A 12,574-nucleotide genomic window follows, 5' to 3' on the forward strand; every position below is an offset into this window, starting at 1 on the left:
AGAACACCAGGAGGCACTCTTGGGTGTAAGTCCTTTATTATGGAGTCCGCTAGCCGAAGGCAGCGAGCTTACGTTGAGGTCAGTGGAGAGGTGCACCTCACATCTGAAGTTTCGCTGTAAGCAGGTTTAAGGCAACTTCTGTCTTTGTCGAATATCAGATATCTCACATCCATGGGCCTGCTAGATCCAGGAGCCCGCCTGGACTCCTAACAATGGGCTCCCTGGAATTTCTGTCAGTACTGGCATAGAGTAGAAGCAGGCTTCACAGGTATGTAAGCAGGAGGGGAAGGGTGAGGGAGGCTTGATGTCCTGCTAGATATGCTGGAGTGACCAGGATGCAGCAGGGCCACCCAAAGGCACACAAAAGAAGGTGGGATCTGGGACTATAAGGGGCCCCCTTCCAGGAAGAAGACCCAGGCATCTGGCCTACTGGCCAAAGTCATAGTCTCAGTAGGGGCAGGAGTGCCAGGTATGCCCTGCCAACAGGCATGTGTATGCCTGGTTGTAAACTACTGAGGTGTTGGCCTCACCTCACCCTCTCTGTGGACCCAGTGGGAACAGTCTCAAGCAGCTCCACGTGTGACTCATGCCAAATGGCCTGAAGTGACTTTTGACCCTTGAGGGTTCAGACATCTGAGGAAGGTAGCAGTGGCCTTGTGGGGTCCACACTGTGGTTTAGTGTGGTTGCTAGTCGGTGGCATCACCACCACCTGGGAACTTATCAGGAATGCCAGCTATTGGATCTGGCCTTCCTTAGAGCAGCTATGGGAGGTAGCATCCTGTTCTGAAGGCTCCTTTGGAGGTGCTGAGGGGAGAGCAAGTGTAAGACACGTCTCTCCAGCCGGCAGTCACAAAGATGGCTGCTTTTCTTCTGAACAGCTTCAGCCACCCCCCTTCTCTTGCCTCTTTGCCCCAGCCCAGCAGAGCCAATAGGCCGAGGGCACTTCCAAATCTGGAAGGGTTCTAGCTGATCCGTCGATTCCCTTGACTTTAAAACCTTGGAAGCTGTCTGGAGTGGCAGATTCTGAGCTCACAGTGGCTCATCACACTCACCTGCTGCACATCCTCCCTACAGCCTGTACCTTTCAAATATGAACCTCTACGGCCATGCGAAGGTTGAGAGAGCTCAAGACAGAAGTCACCCTGTGTCCACTCCAGAGCCCAGATATAACAAATGTTTAATATAGCAGAGCGGGAGGGGGCAAGAAGACAGAGATGTCCTTGCCTAAAGGGGAGGCTCAGCATCACCAGCCAGGGCACCCCCATACCTGGGGTGGCTCTAAGAGTGGATATAATCTGGGCTTCTCTCCTGACCTCCTTATGGGGCAGGGAGAGACATTTCACATCCCAGCCAATGATCTTCACATGGTGTGGTTCCCATCCATATGGAGGCAGAGCACTAAAGATAGTTCCTGCTCTCACTATGATGGCTACAATGCCCCCTCCCCTGAGTGTGGCCTGGACCATTTCTAGGAGCTGTGGCCTCCAAAATAAGATAGGTGTCTGCTTCAACTGTGAATGCAAGAAGCTGCTGGTGTTGGACATGCTGGATGGTTCCATCCAACCTTGGAGAGTTAAGGCTGCCGCTCTTTGGCCATACCACCTTGGATACTCTGTTCTTGAATGCCAACCTGACAGCTGGTGCTGGGGGGAGAGGGGCTTCTAGTCCTGCTTTCTTTGAGTCCACCTAGCTGGTGCCATGGCAACAGCCATCACCACTGATGTTCAACTTGCCCAAGCCTTAGTTTCTTCATCTGCAGAATGGGGACTATAGCACATCCCATTGGTGTCACTGTGGCTAACATATTGAAGGAGGCATACAGGTCCTCAGTGAACATCCCTGAAGCAATGTCAGAGGTGCTGTGGGAGGTGGGGGCACACTGCTGTGGGGGGGAAGGGACAAATGTATGTAGACACCCCATTTTCTTATCATAGACTAGGGTTCACCCTTGTTCCCCAAACACTGGCCACCTGGGGCATTTGGGGGCAAGCTGTGTTTCTGAGGTAGCCACTTTGAGCTTAGGGAAAGGTGACTCATGCTCAGGGTGAGGATATGCTGGCTTCAGCCATGCTAAGTTCAGGGCCTGGTGTGGGACCCCAGTATGTCTGTGCCGACTCAGGACTGAGGATGACATTCTATAGGTATGTCCTTCCGTCTCTGTAAGGAACTCAGAGTGACACCCTCTGAATAGGGACCTGTCCCTAGGGCTAAATAGGAAGAAATATCCTGAGCACTGGACACACCTCACTACAGATTCCATCCTTGGCTCCAGCCTTTGCAGCTGCTGGACCAAACCTGGCCTACTATGTGTTTCATGTCCTCTAACCCTATCTTGTCACCAAGGCTGTTGTGATCAAGGAAATCACATTTGGGGCTGTCCACTCACTCTGCAGCTCAGACTGAGGCCAATGAGCCATGCTCTCCTGGACTACCTCTGCATCAAGGCTGTAGAAATGGTACCTACTTGTCGCCTCTGTCCTCATTTCCCCAAGGATTGAGGGAGTCTACCAAAGTGGATGCCTGAGGCCATAGTGTCCTTTTGTACACTATAGCTTCCTTCAGCACCACTTCAGGAAGAACATGGTTTGGGCTCCACACCTTTTTTGTCCTCAATCCTCCCTCTATATGAGTCTATGGAGTCTATAAGCTTGGAGATCGAAGCTAGTCTTTGAATATCTGCAAGAATCTGGGAAGAGAGAGGGTAGCTAAGATTGTCCCTTGGCCATGTGTCTTCTGGAATTGTTAGGAGTGTCTCCTTCTTTCTGAGTTTGCACAGACAACCCAGGGCCCTTCAGGAAGATGACACAAGCAAGCCTGGGCTTCATGTAGCCCCTGGAGAAGCCCAGAGTGGAGGAGGCTGGCCCGATGACAGCCTGATGTTCCCTCTGTGGATGCAACCAGTGACCCTTAGTCTACCATGAACGACTGGGAGCTCATCTCTCCCCAACAACTGACCCAGCTCAGCAGGATCTGGATGCTCTGTGGTAAGAACTGGGTCAGGTATAAGGCAAGTCATGAGCGGTTTGGGTCAACAAGATGCCACTGGTTCACGGGGGAGCTGAGGTTTGTTATTGTGGAGAGATGAGCAGAACCCATGTGGAGCAGCAGCTGGATTGGAGTCCTGGTGTGCAAAGCTGCCCGAAGCAATAATCACCGGAGAGGGGATCCCCTATGGTTGTCTCCGAGTTGATACCTACTCCTAACCTTTCATTTTTTTCTAGGATTTTCTTCTGTCTCCTTTGACGCCTGGGGAGTTCTTCCTGAATAGTCTCTATTTTGTTCAGTGACTAAGGAGAGAAGCAAAGGAGAGAACGGTGTCGAGTCCGGGATAGTGGAGAAGGACGCAGAGAGCACAGTGGGCGGGAAACAGTGGCGTCCTGAAGGAACCAGTAACTGGGGTACAGGCAGAGTAACTCCCTCCTCACAGCTCCCTCTCCTCGGCAGCTCTGACTTACCAGCCCAAGGTGTGGTCCACGGGGCAAGAGTTTTACATTCACTAACATTTTAATCCTGGCGTCCTGGGAGTCAAGACCTGGAACAGATCATATCCCTGGGGGCTGGGGCTCGTGATCATCAGGTGACTCTCTCTAAGGTGCCATGTACCCTGCTGTCACCAACCTGCCTCCTTCGTGCCCTGTCCTGGTGGCTCCAACAGCCTGGCCTTAAGCTGCCCCATCTTACACTACTCCTGTCCTAGGCCCACAGGAAGGGCATGGCCAGCTACTGTATGGGAAGATCCGAAAACCAGCTAGGTTTTGGGAGGGGTGAGCTAACCCAGTCTGCCCAAAGTGGAGAGCTGGGTGGGATCCCGTGCCAGTGGGAATCACACACCAAGTCCTACAGGAGTCTTGGAAGGACCCATCTGCCAGCCTTCTATCCCAGACTCAGGCAACGAGATGGTACAGAGGAAGCTGAGCTCTGGCTCTCCTGTAGTCCAGTGTTTCATGCCTGGCAAAGGACTCAGGCTGCCTCTTGCCAGGACCATCCCTTGCCAAGGATCCTGGCGGTGAATGAGTGCTAATAAAAGGAGGAGTGAGCCGAGGACCCTGCCCAGGTGGGACGCGCAGGAGCCACAATCACAGGCACTTGGTGGGCTCTGCATAGGGTGGGGCAGTCCACGGCCCAACTGCTGACTCTGCAGGCCTGGTTCAGGATGCGGGGATGAGGGCCCTTGTGCGGGGTAGTCAGCAGGCTACAGGGGCCTCCTTTAGTAAAAGTGTTGCTGGAGCCTTCGGTGGAAGCAGCAGGTGAGAACCATCCCGCAGATCTGTCAGATGGAAAGAACAGAGAGCAAGGAGACATGAGAAGCCTATAGGCTGCTGGCTGAATGCTGGGAGGCAGTTGCTCACACTGGAGAGGGCTGGCTATCTACACCCCTTCGGACCCTGCCCACCTGGAAGGGCCTGTGTTTCTCGCAGGATCCCAGGAGATGCTGATGTGGCAGGGGGAAGCTCTGAGGAGTGCTCCCCAAAGGGTAGGACTGTGCTATAGCCTGGTTACACAACACATTTCAGTTCGTGGGTCTGGCTGGGGTCCAGTGGCTGCCCTCCTTCCAGTACTCACCCAGTCTGTGCTGCTGGCCTATGGGCCTAGAGGTTCTCTATATACAGCTCTGCTTATCTGACTCTTCTGTGACGACATTGCCGCTCATACCAGAGCTGTCTGAAGCATCTCTGCTTCCTGCTTCCTGCTGCCCCAGGGTTCCAGACCCAATTCTGGGAGGATCGCTCAGTGTTCCTATGAGCTCAGTGTGGAGACTCTGGCTCCTGTCTTCCGGTACCCCTACTGGAACCCCAGGCTGAACAAGGACTCAGAGGATCCTACCTGCCCAGTATATAGTTCCCATTCCCAAACTGCAGAGGAACTGTGTTCTCCACCCCAGGCTCTTTGCTCTCCCACCCCTGAAGCTACCCCTTCCCCTCTTCCCCTTCCCATCTAGGGATGCCTTGGGGACAAGGAGATGGGGTTGTGTCAGAACAGGTGCCCCATTGCTGTCATCCTGGTCCTGATGGTGATGGTGTAGCCGCTTTGTCTCCACTCTGTGTGTAGGACAGGAGCCCTGTGTCGTGGTCCCACAACTGTCACATGGCACAGGGGATGAAAGAGGTGAATCCTGTCTTTCCCTGGCTTATTCTACAGATCTGGCCTCGGCTGTGCAGGCCTGGGTGCCGATGGAGCTCCAGCCAGAGTAGGACTAGACCCGCGAAGATGAGCGTAGCCTGAGGCAGCTGCCTGTGTCCTCAGGTTATCTCCTGGTCATCATGAACAGGTTTATCTCTTTACCTTCCTGGCCACTCCCCTGCTCCAGGCCCAACAGGGTGAACAGCAGCTGAGACTACATGTGCTGCTTTTGGCTTTAGCCTCTTGCTAAGAGCCCTGCTAATCCACCTCAGGGGCTCAGACTCAGAAGCCCAGAGGCGGCTTAAGAGGTTATCTCGCCTCCACTGGCTTTAAGCAGGCATGGCCATAGCAATCCACAGACATGCACCCAGGGATTGTGGCATGCTCCTGTCTCATTTCATGGTTGGATGCTTTCCCCATGGGTTATCGCAGCAATCCATAGACATGCACCCAGGGGTTGTGGCATGCCCCTGGCTCCATCTCAAGGTTGGATGCTTTTCCCATGGGTTACCGGGTTCTTTCTGATGCACACAAAGGGGCAGGCAGGAGGAACCTCTTAGACTGGTCTAACTGTGTTGTAGGCTGTATTCACCTCTCTTCCGCATGCAGTTACTCTAGATGGTCTTGCAGGAGTCAAACTCCCTGGCATGCATTTTCTATTTGAGATGGGTGCCTTTAACAATTGTAGCAAGTGCATGGAGTAAGCACTGTCATTAAAGCATGTCCATGCACACGTACATGCATATGCCTACATACTTTATCCTGAACTCTACGGGATGATACACTCATTAGTGTGTGCACACATGCATGCATACATGCACATGTTCCTCACCCTGAATTGCACGATGTGCACACACACACACACACACACACACACACACACACACACACACACAGAAGTATCCAGAGGGTAAAGGATAGTAGCCCACGAGGTACCAAGTGAGTACCAGTTTCTCCCTGGTGGCAGAGGCCACAGAGAAGCCAGCATGGCTGGCCCAAGCAGCCAGCATGGGACATGAAACAACAGAGTGCAACATAGCCAAGGTAACCAAGTCTCCTGGGTTTGGCTCCTGCCACCCACTCCACTTGCACAGGGCACAGGGCTCCCTTGGGGAGCTGCTCGGGACAGCACTTGGCTACACGTGGGTTACATTTTTAACCGGGAAGCTGTGATGCTCTTCGTTTCTTAAGAGGCTTCTCAGCCAGCACTGGTGGTCTTCAGACAGCATGAAAGTAGGGGTGTGGCCCACATGACCTTTCCGTCCCAGACTCACCTGTTTTCTAGGCTCTAAAACACATCAAAATTCTACTTGTGGAGTGAAATTAATACAGTGAAAACAAAATAAAAAAAAAAAAAAAAAAATTAAATGCAAAAAAAAAAAATTCTACTTGCGGGCTGTCAAGGTAGGTTCTGTTTCATCTAAGCACCTATAGGCTGTGTGACCTTGGGGTGGTAACGTCCCTCTCTAAGCCTGTCCTAGTAGACAAGATTCTTCCCAAGTTAGACCAAGTTAGAACAGCTGAGAGAGGCTAGCAGGGCCTCCGGGACTCAGACGACTGACCATGTGAGGCAGTCAGGCCTTTCACATGCTGGCTGCTTCCGACTCCCCACTCACTCTGTAGACACTTCCTGCTACAGGGTTGACTTCCTGTCAACCCCCCTCAGAACTTAGTACCCATCGCCTCCAGGAATTCTCCCTGGCCTCAGGGATGGCCAAGGCAGCTTTCATTCTTTCCTGTGACTCCATCACATGAGCGGAACACTGCTTGACTGCAGGGCACCGTCCTGTGTACTTGTCCGCCCCTCCCCCACAGAGAGCATGCCTGCTACAAAGCCATGCAGAGTGTGCCTCTGAGCCTCCTCAGAGTGTCCTCTGGGCGGGAGGTGCCTCCTCTGTGTGTGAGGACAGCCAGAAAAGATCCCTGGGCTACTATAACCTTTTTTAAGTTTCCCAGATAGAATATTCTATAAATTACTTTCTAAGATTACGCCGGAGTGGAAAGCCACCCACAAGAGAGGAAGCCGGTGGAGAAGAAAGAGCACCAGGAATAGGAGGCCTGGTTGGTGCTGCCACAGTGGCTGTGTGATCCTCAGCGAGTGACTTTCCATCTCTAGCACTAGTTAGTCATAGTCAATGTATATGAATGAGATGGGGGCTCCACAGCCCTCTGCCCTGAGTGAGCACAGGTTTGATGGCCTGACAGGTCCCTTGGTGTATGGAGCCACACACTGAGGCCATGGCAAGCCTGGGAATGCCAGTGAGAGGAGCAAGTGTGAGCCCAGAGGACAGCCTCTCTGAGTGGAGGGCTCCTCCCTTTAGCATTCCTGCCGCTCAGCTTCTGCTCCAGCTTGCAATCACAGAGACAGTGCTTTGTGAAGGTCACAGCTGGGCCATTCCTCCTGCATTCAGAGGCTTGTGATGGGCCTCTTTGTAAATTCTACCCACAGTGCCCACCTTGCTGCTAGACTCCCAGGGACAAGTCCCCATGTGACTTTCTCCTCGCATGTCCTAAGTTAAAGATAACTTATCTTTAGCTCCAGTTGTCTCCTCTGGAGTCCCTGAAATCTGAGGAAATTTGAAGACATACCGAGGTCTGGCAGCTGCCTTGGCCATTGTACGTACACATACTGGTGCATAGCCCTGAGCCTTGGATGGGTTCAGAATTTGTCAAGGGATCCTACATGTGGCCAAGGCGATAATTTCTCCCGAGCACGCATGTCATGGTGCAAGTGTCATGATTTCCCCGAGCATGTACATCTTGGTTGACATGTCTGTAAGGCAGTGACAGACAGGCCACCAGACACCTGGCTGAGATTAGAGTGAATAGCCTGGTATTTCTTGCCTAGTTTTTCAGAGTTCACAGACCATCTGTCTAAGGTGGCTGGTCAGTGAGATAGGAACCTTACCAGAATCTCTGAGCCATAGAAGCATAAGTTGCTGAGGGATGGGATAGAGCAGCAGATTCCAAGCTGTTCTGGAAACTATATGTGTACCTCAGGGACATGAGAGCAGTGGCTGGTGGCCCTTATACGTGGCCTCCCTCCTGTTTCAATGCCAACAGCTCTGCCTTCTGAGCCTAACAGACCAGTCTCCTATGTGACAATGTCCATTGGCTGCTGCTTTATTTGTCCAGCCTCTCTATCCTACTGATAAGGACACCAAGGGACACTGTCTTAGGATGATATCCTGACCTTGGTGCTTATGTGAGTGTGTGTGTGTGTGTGTGTGTGTGTGTGTGTGTGTGTGTGTGTGTGTGTGTGTGTGCTGGTGTCTGTTCTGGAGGAACACTACTCTTCTGGGGAAGGGCTGATTTGGGCCCTTTCTCAAGGCTGCCTGGAGGACTGGGTCTGTATTTGGCCAGCAGAGGGCACTCTAACCGAGGCTTGGCCATTATCAGCCTCTGCTCAGTGAACCACAAGGGAGAAACCTATGCAGAGTCATAGTATGGAGCGGTGTCATGGTCTGCAGGTACATTGCCTGCCCAGTGACCTGGCCCCTGGACTTACGTAGCAGCACTGATCTGCTCTAACTTTGGGCTCTAAGCATTTGCAATCCTGTGCCTGGTCCTCCGGTTCATTATCTTTGGCTACAATTTCTGCAGACAAAGGCCAGGAAGAAGTGGACAGAGGTGGACCAGGCCTGGTCAGTGTCCTTCTAGGGCAGTCCTCTAAAAATCTGTGTGATGGGTCTCAGGAAACCCCAATGAGCCAGAAGCTGGAGTGATGGGTAACCCCTGCCTGGTCTCAGCAGCAACTCCTCTGGGTTCACTACAAGGGAAAAGCAAAGAAGGGCTCTGTAGTGCCCCTGGGCTCCCTAGTCTAGCATCAAGGAGACCAAGGAGCCACTGGGGAATTTTGGAGAGATGATGGACCTGTGTAGAAATAAAAGCTATAAGCATCTTTTATGGGGTACCTGCATCTGCTTGTACAAGGCCTGCGATTTGTACATGTGACCAACTGCTGCAGGAGGCCGAGGTGGTTTCATTTTATGAACCACTGAGGCTCAGAGATGAAATACTTGGCCCTAGATCATGTGGTCCAGCTCATCAGTGGCAGAATCAAGAAGGCTCTCCCCTGAGAGGCTGGCGACTTTCCTCCCAGCATGTGAGGCTGTAGCTGGCAGCCTCCAGTCCCCCTGGGAGGGGAGTGGAACATGGTCTGGAGAAACCCTACACTGGGAGTCTCCTCAAGCCAGGTAACATTAGCCTTCTACGCATTTCCTCCCCACAGGCCTCTGTGTGGGGTAATGCACTTGGGAATGCCAAGGGCCAAAGCCAGGAGCTGTGGCTGCTGGTTTAGGTGGGAGACCTGTGCATAGTCTCTTTGGGTCTCAGTTCTCTGATCCGGGAAGTGTGGAGAGAACTCTGTCCACCTGGCTTGGGTCTGGGGTGACGATCCATTAGAAAGAAGCATCTGGAAATGCTCTGAGACCACAGAGAATCAGATAAAGCCAGCTCGCCCCGACCTAAGAGGCATGTGTGTGCACCGGGCGCCCTGTGTGGGCCATGTGCTCTCCTGTGCATCCCTGGCTCTTGTGTGGGCAATGTGAGAAGAGGAAATGGGCCTCATTTTGCAGATGAAGTTGAAGGACAAGGAAGGTAAGCAGTGGGTCAAGATCATGTAGAGCCAGAGCCAGACTGGGACCCCAGGTCTGACTGTTCAGCCTCTTCTCTTCTTGGGATGCCACTTTACAGCGTTGGGGTGGGAGGGGCAGAGCAGGGCAGCGGGATGCCTAGGTCCTTCTAGAAGGGCAGCACCACAGCTCCCACTATTGGAAGGAAGCAGGAGTATACATGAGGGAAGAACCAGATCAGCCTCTGAGGACTCCCTCCTGGCTCCTCTCCCAGGGTCCCTTGATTGGAGCAAATGATGGCACTGATGCTCCCTTCTTGGATGGAGGCTAGAGGAGGGGCGTGTAGGGAGAGGCATTGAGAGTAGAGTGCAGCTTTGCCCATCCTCAGGAAGATGGGCGCCTCTTCCTGGAAGCATACTTGTACATACATGGAAGGACGTCAGGTACATGCATGCATATGTGCATAGGCAGCTTAATCACACACATGTGCACACACTCCCTATCACGTACACACAGACACATGCAGCCAGTCCGATGTTTACAAACCCTGCAGGCTGTGCTGTGCACACAGGGCACAGGCTACATACCTGATCCAACACTCAGGTCAAGTTGTTCAAAGCTCTCTGGGGAATGAGACCAACAGTGTGGTTCATCCTTGGTTGGAAAGGGAAAGGGTGGGGCAGGGCCGGGCATGTATGTGTGAAGCATCAGCTACTTTCCCCAAGACCAGTGTTCGAGACGTCGGCTGAAGGGAGACATCCCCTGCTCCACTTACCTGAAGACAGGCCACCCCGATGCCCACTGCGCCCATGAGCAGCAGGTGGTCAGCCAGGAACTGCTCCAGCTTGGCCATGCAGCCTCCCTGCAAAGTGGAAGTGGGTTACTCAGGCCTTAGCCCAGCAGCAGGCAAGGGGGAGGGGAGAGATGAGTGGCTGTCATCTTGTGTGCAGCTGAGACGGCGGGAAGCCAGCCTTGAAATTCCTCCTGGCCATTTGGAGAGCCTCAGGGGCCAGGCCACGGTGTCTGAGACTTCCAGGAGGACCTGTTAGTTCTCAGTCCTCTGCCAGACCTTGGAGTGCCCCAGGCTCTGTGATCTCAGGCCAAAGCTTGTGTTTTACTTTTCCACCGCTGCCTGCTGAGCTGGACTTGCCAGGGGTCCCCCTCTAGCCCCTGGGTGACCTCAGCACTTACCTCTACCTTGTAGATGTTGGAGGGGTGGGCCCGCTGGCCACAGCGCATCACCACTGTCTTGCAGCAGCTGTCGGGCACCAGGCGCCCCTGGGCTTCCTGAGACAAGATGTACGTGCTGTGCTGCCAGTCGGCTGAGCTGTTACTGCCGCAGCATTTGAACTGAGAGGAGGAGACGAAGCTGGGGTGAGAGGGGTCTGTGTGGCACTCCCGCCCCTGTGGTCCAGGGCCACTATTCAGGCTTTATAGTCCCTCTTTCCTCTGCGATTTTCCCTTTGGAGAAGGATGGGGTTTCTCTGGGACCTCTCTCTGCAGGACACCCATTGGCTACCTTGTGCCAAGCATTCTAGGGGCCGGGATTATCTGTGAGATTGGGGGGCAGACAGATCTAGGGCTCTCACAATTGTGAAGTTGGGTGCCATTAGGGTGTACAGCTAGGATCCAGGGCAGGGGAAATCACAAGGGAGATGTTCCCTGCTCATCCAGGAAGTAGTAGGACTTGGGGACAAGGACTTAACTTGCCAGGATGCCTGTTTAGGTTTTGAAGTCCAGAACTCCAAGACTAGAGGGGCATAGAGTGTGTTCCAGAGGCCAGGCAGGACACAGGCCAGTCAGCACTGACCACAGAGGCTGGTGTGAATGCCAAGTACAACCCAGCAGGTCTGCACTTTACCACATTCAGAGTGACTCAAAGAACAAATGTTGGTCATTTGTCCCCTCTGTAAGTCAGGACACTGAGGTCCTAAGACCGTGCACAGGTACATGAGTTGTATTGAGTCTGTCTCCTGGGTGTGGGTGTGGGGACATTTGATTCTAATGGTAGCCACCCACATGCCAGGAGTGGTGCCGAGGACCTGGCTCTTTGCTTACCATTTCCTGTCCTTCAGAGGGGCACAGAGGAGGAAGGGGAAGTGGTTTGTCTGGGATCAGCACAAACCTCTAAGTGTGAACAGAGAGCCTGCACATAACTGTGCACACTAAACACGCTCACAGCACGAGAGAGCACCCGTAGGGCATGCACAATGTGACAACAAGACGGGAGCATACACACGACAAAGCAGCACGTGCACAGAGAACATGAACACTACATAGTATCACACCCAGAGCACATACAGAGTAAGTGTGATAAGAGCATGACCACTGCTTATGACAGCACACACAAAGCAACCACTGGGGTGGACTGTGCTGAGAGTCACATGCAGTCGTACACTGTGTGTGTGTGTGTGTGTGTGTGTGTGTGTGTGTGTGTGTGTGTGTGCTGGTGCCCCTGAGCTGCTGCATCACTTATAAGATGTGGGGAATAGCCTCTGTGGTGTAATGTGTAAGGATGGACAGAGCAGCGGGTGCTTGGAGAGCACTCAGCATCTGCGCAGGGCCAGCAGATACCGAAGCGCAACTGTCACCACCCTCCCTGTGTGAGGGGTGGTCCGTGTGCACGTGGGTCATTTATATACATGTGGCCCAGATGTGGCCCTGGCTCTGATCCGCCTCTGTCTCAGGCTCAGTCCTTCCTGCCTGGATGCTGGCTGGGACACTCACTGCCCTAGCTTGGGGGAGGTCTGTGTTACACATACTGATGCCCTGGAGGCAGGTCAGTGGCAGGCTTTACGTTAAGCTGAACCCGTCCCTGTGTTTGCCCACCTCCCACTTAGGCAAGCCTTGCCCTCCTGCAGGCGGCCTCCAGCCCCAC

At 53.3% G+C, this 12,574-nt stretch overlaps 1 protein-coding gene across 3 annotated transcripts in view; it reads right to left on the reverse strand.

The window, feature by feature from the left end:
* Tspan11 (tetraspanin 11) overlaps nucleotides 1-12,574 on the reverse strand; it is a 68,215-nt gene continuing 55,641 nt past the window's right edge. For 2 of the 3 annotated variants that reach the window (XM_037204124.1, XM_037204123.1), the window contains exons 6-8: nucleotides 10,888-11,046; nucleotides 10,472-10,558; nucleotides 1-4,268 (exon numbers count right to left, since the gene is read on the reverse strand). In XM_037204124.1, coding sequence (XP_037060019.1) covers nucleotides 4,209-4,268; nucleotides 10,472-10,558; nucleotides 10,888-11,046 — 306 coding nt within the window. In that variant the 3' untranslated portion in view covers nucleotides 1-4,208. Of the gene's footprint in view, nucleotides 4,269-8,559; nucleotides 10,320-10,471; nucleotides 10,559-10,887; nucleotides 11,047-12,574 lie in introns of those variants that run through there. The other variant, XM_037204125.1, reaches the window with a different exon arrangement.

The sequence above is a fragment of the Peromyscus leucopus genome, chromosome 3, assembly GCF_004664715.2.
Source record: "Peromyscus leucopus breed LL Stock chromosome 3, UCI_PerLeu_2.1, whole genome shotgun sequence".
NCBI lineage: Eukaryota > Metazoa > Chordata > Mammalia > Rodentia > Cricetidae > Peromyscus > Peromyscus leucopus.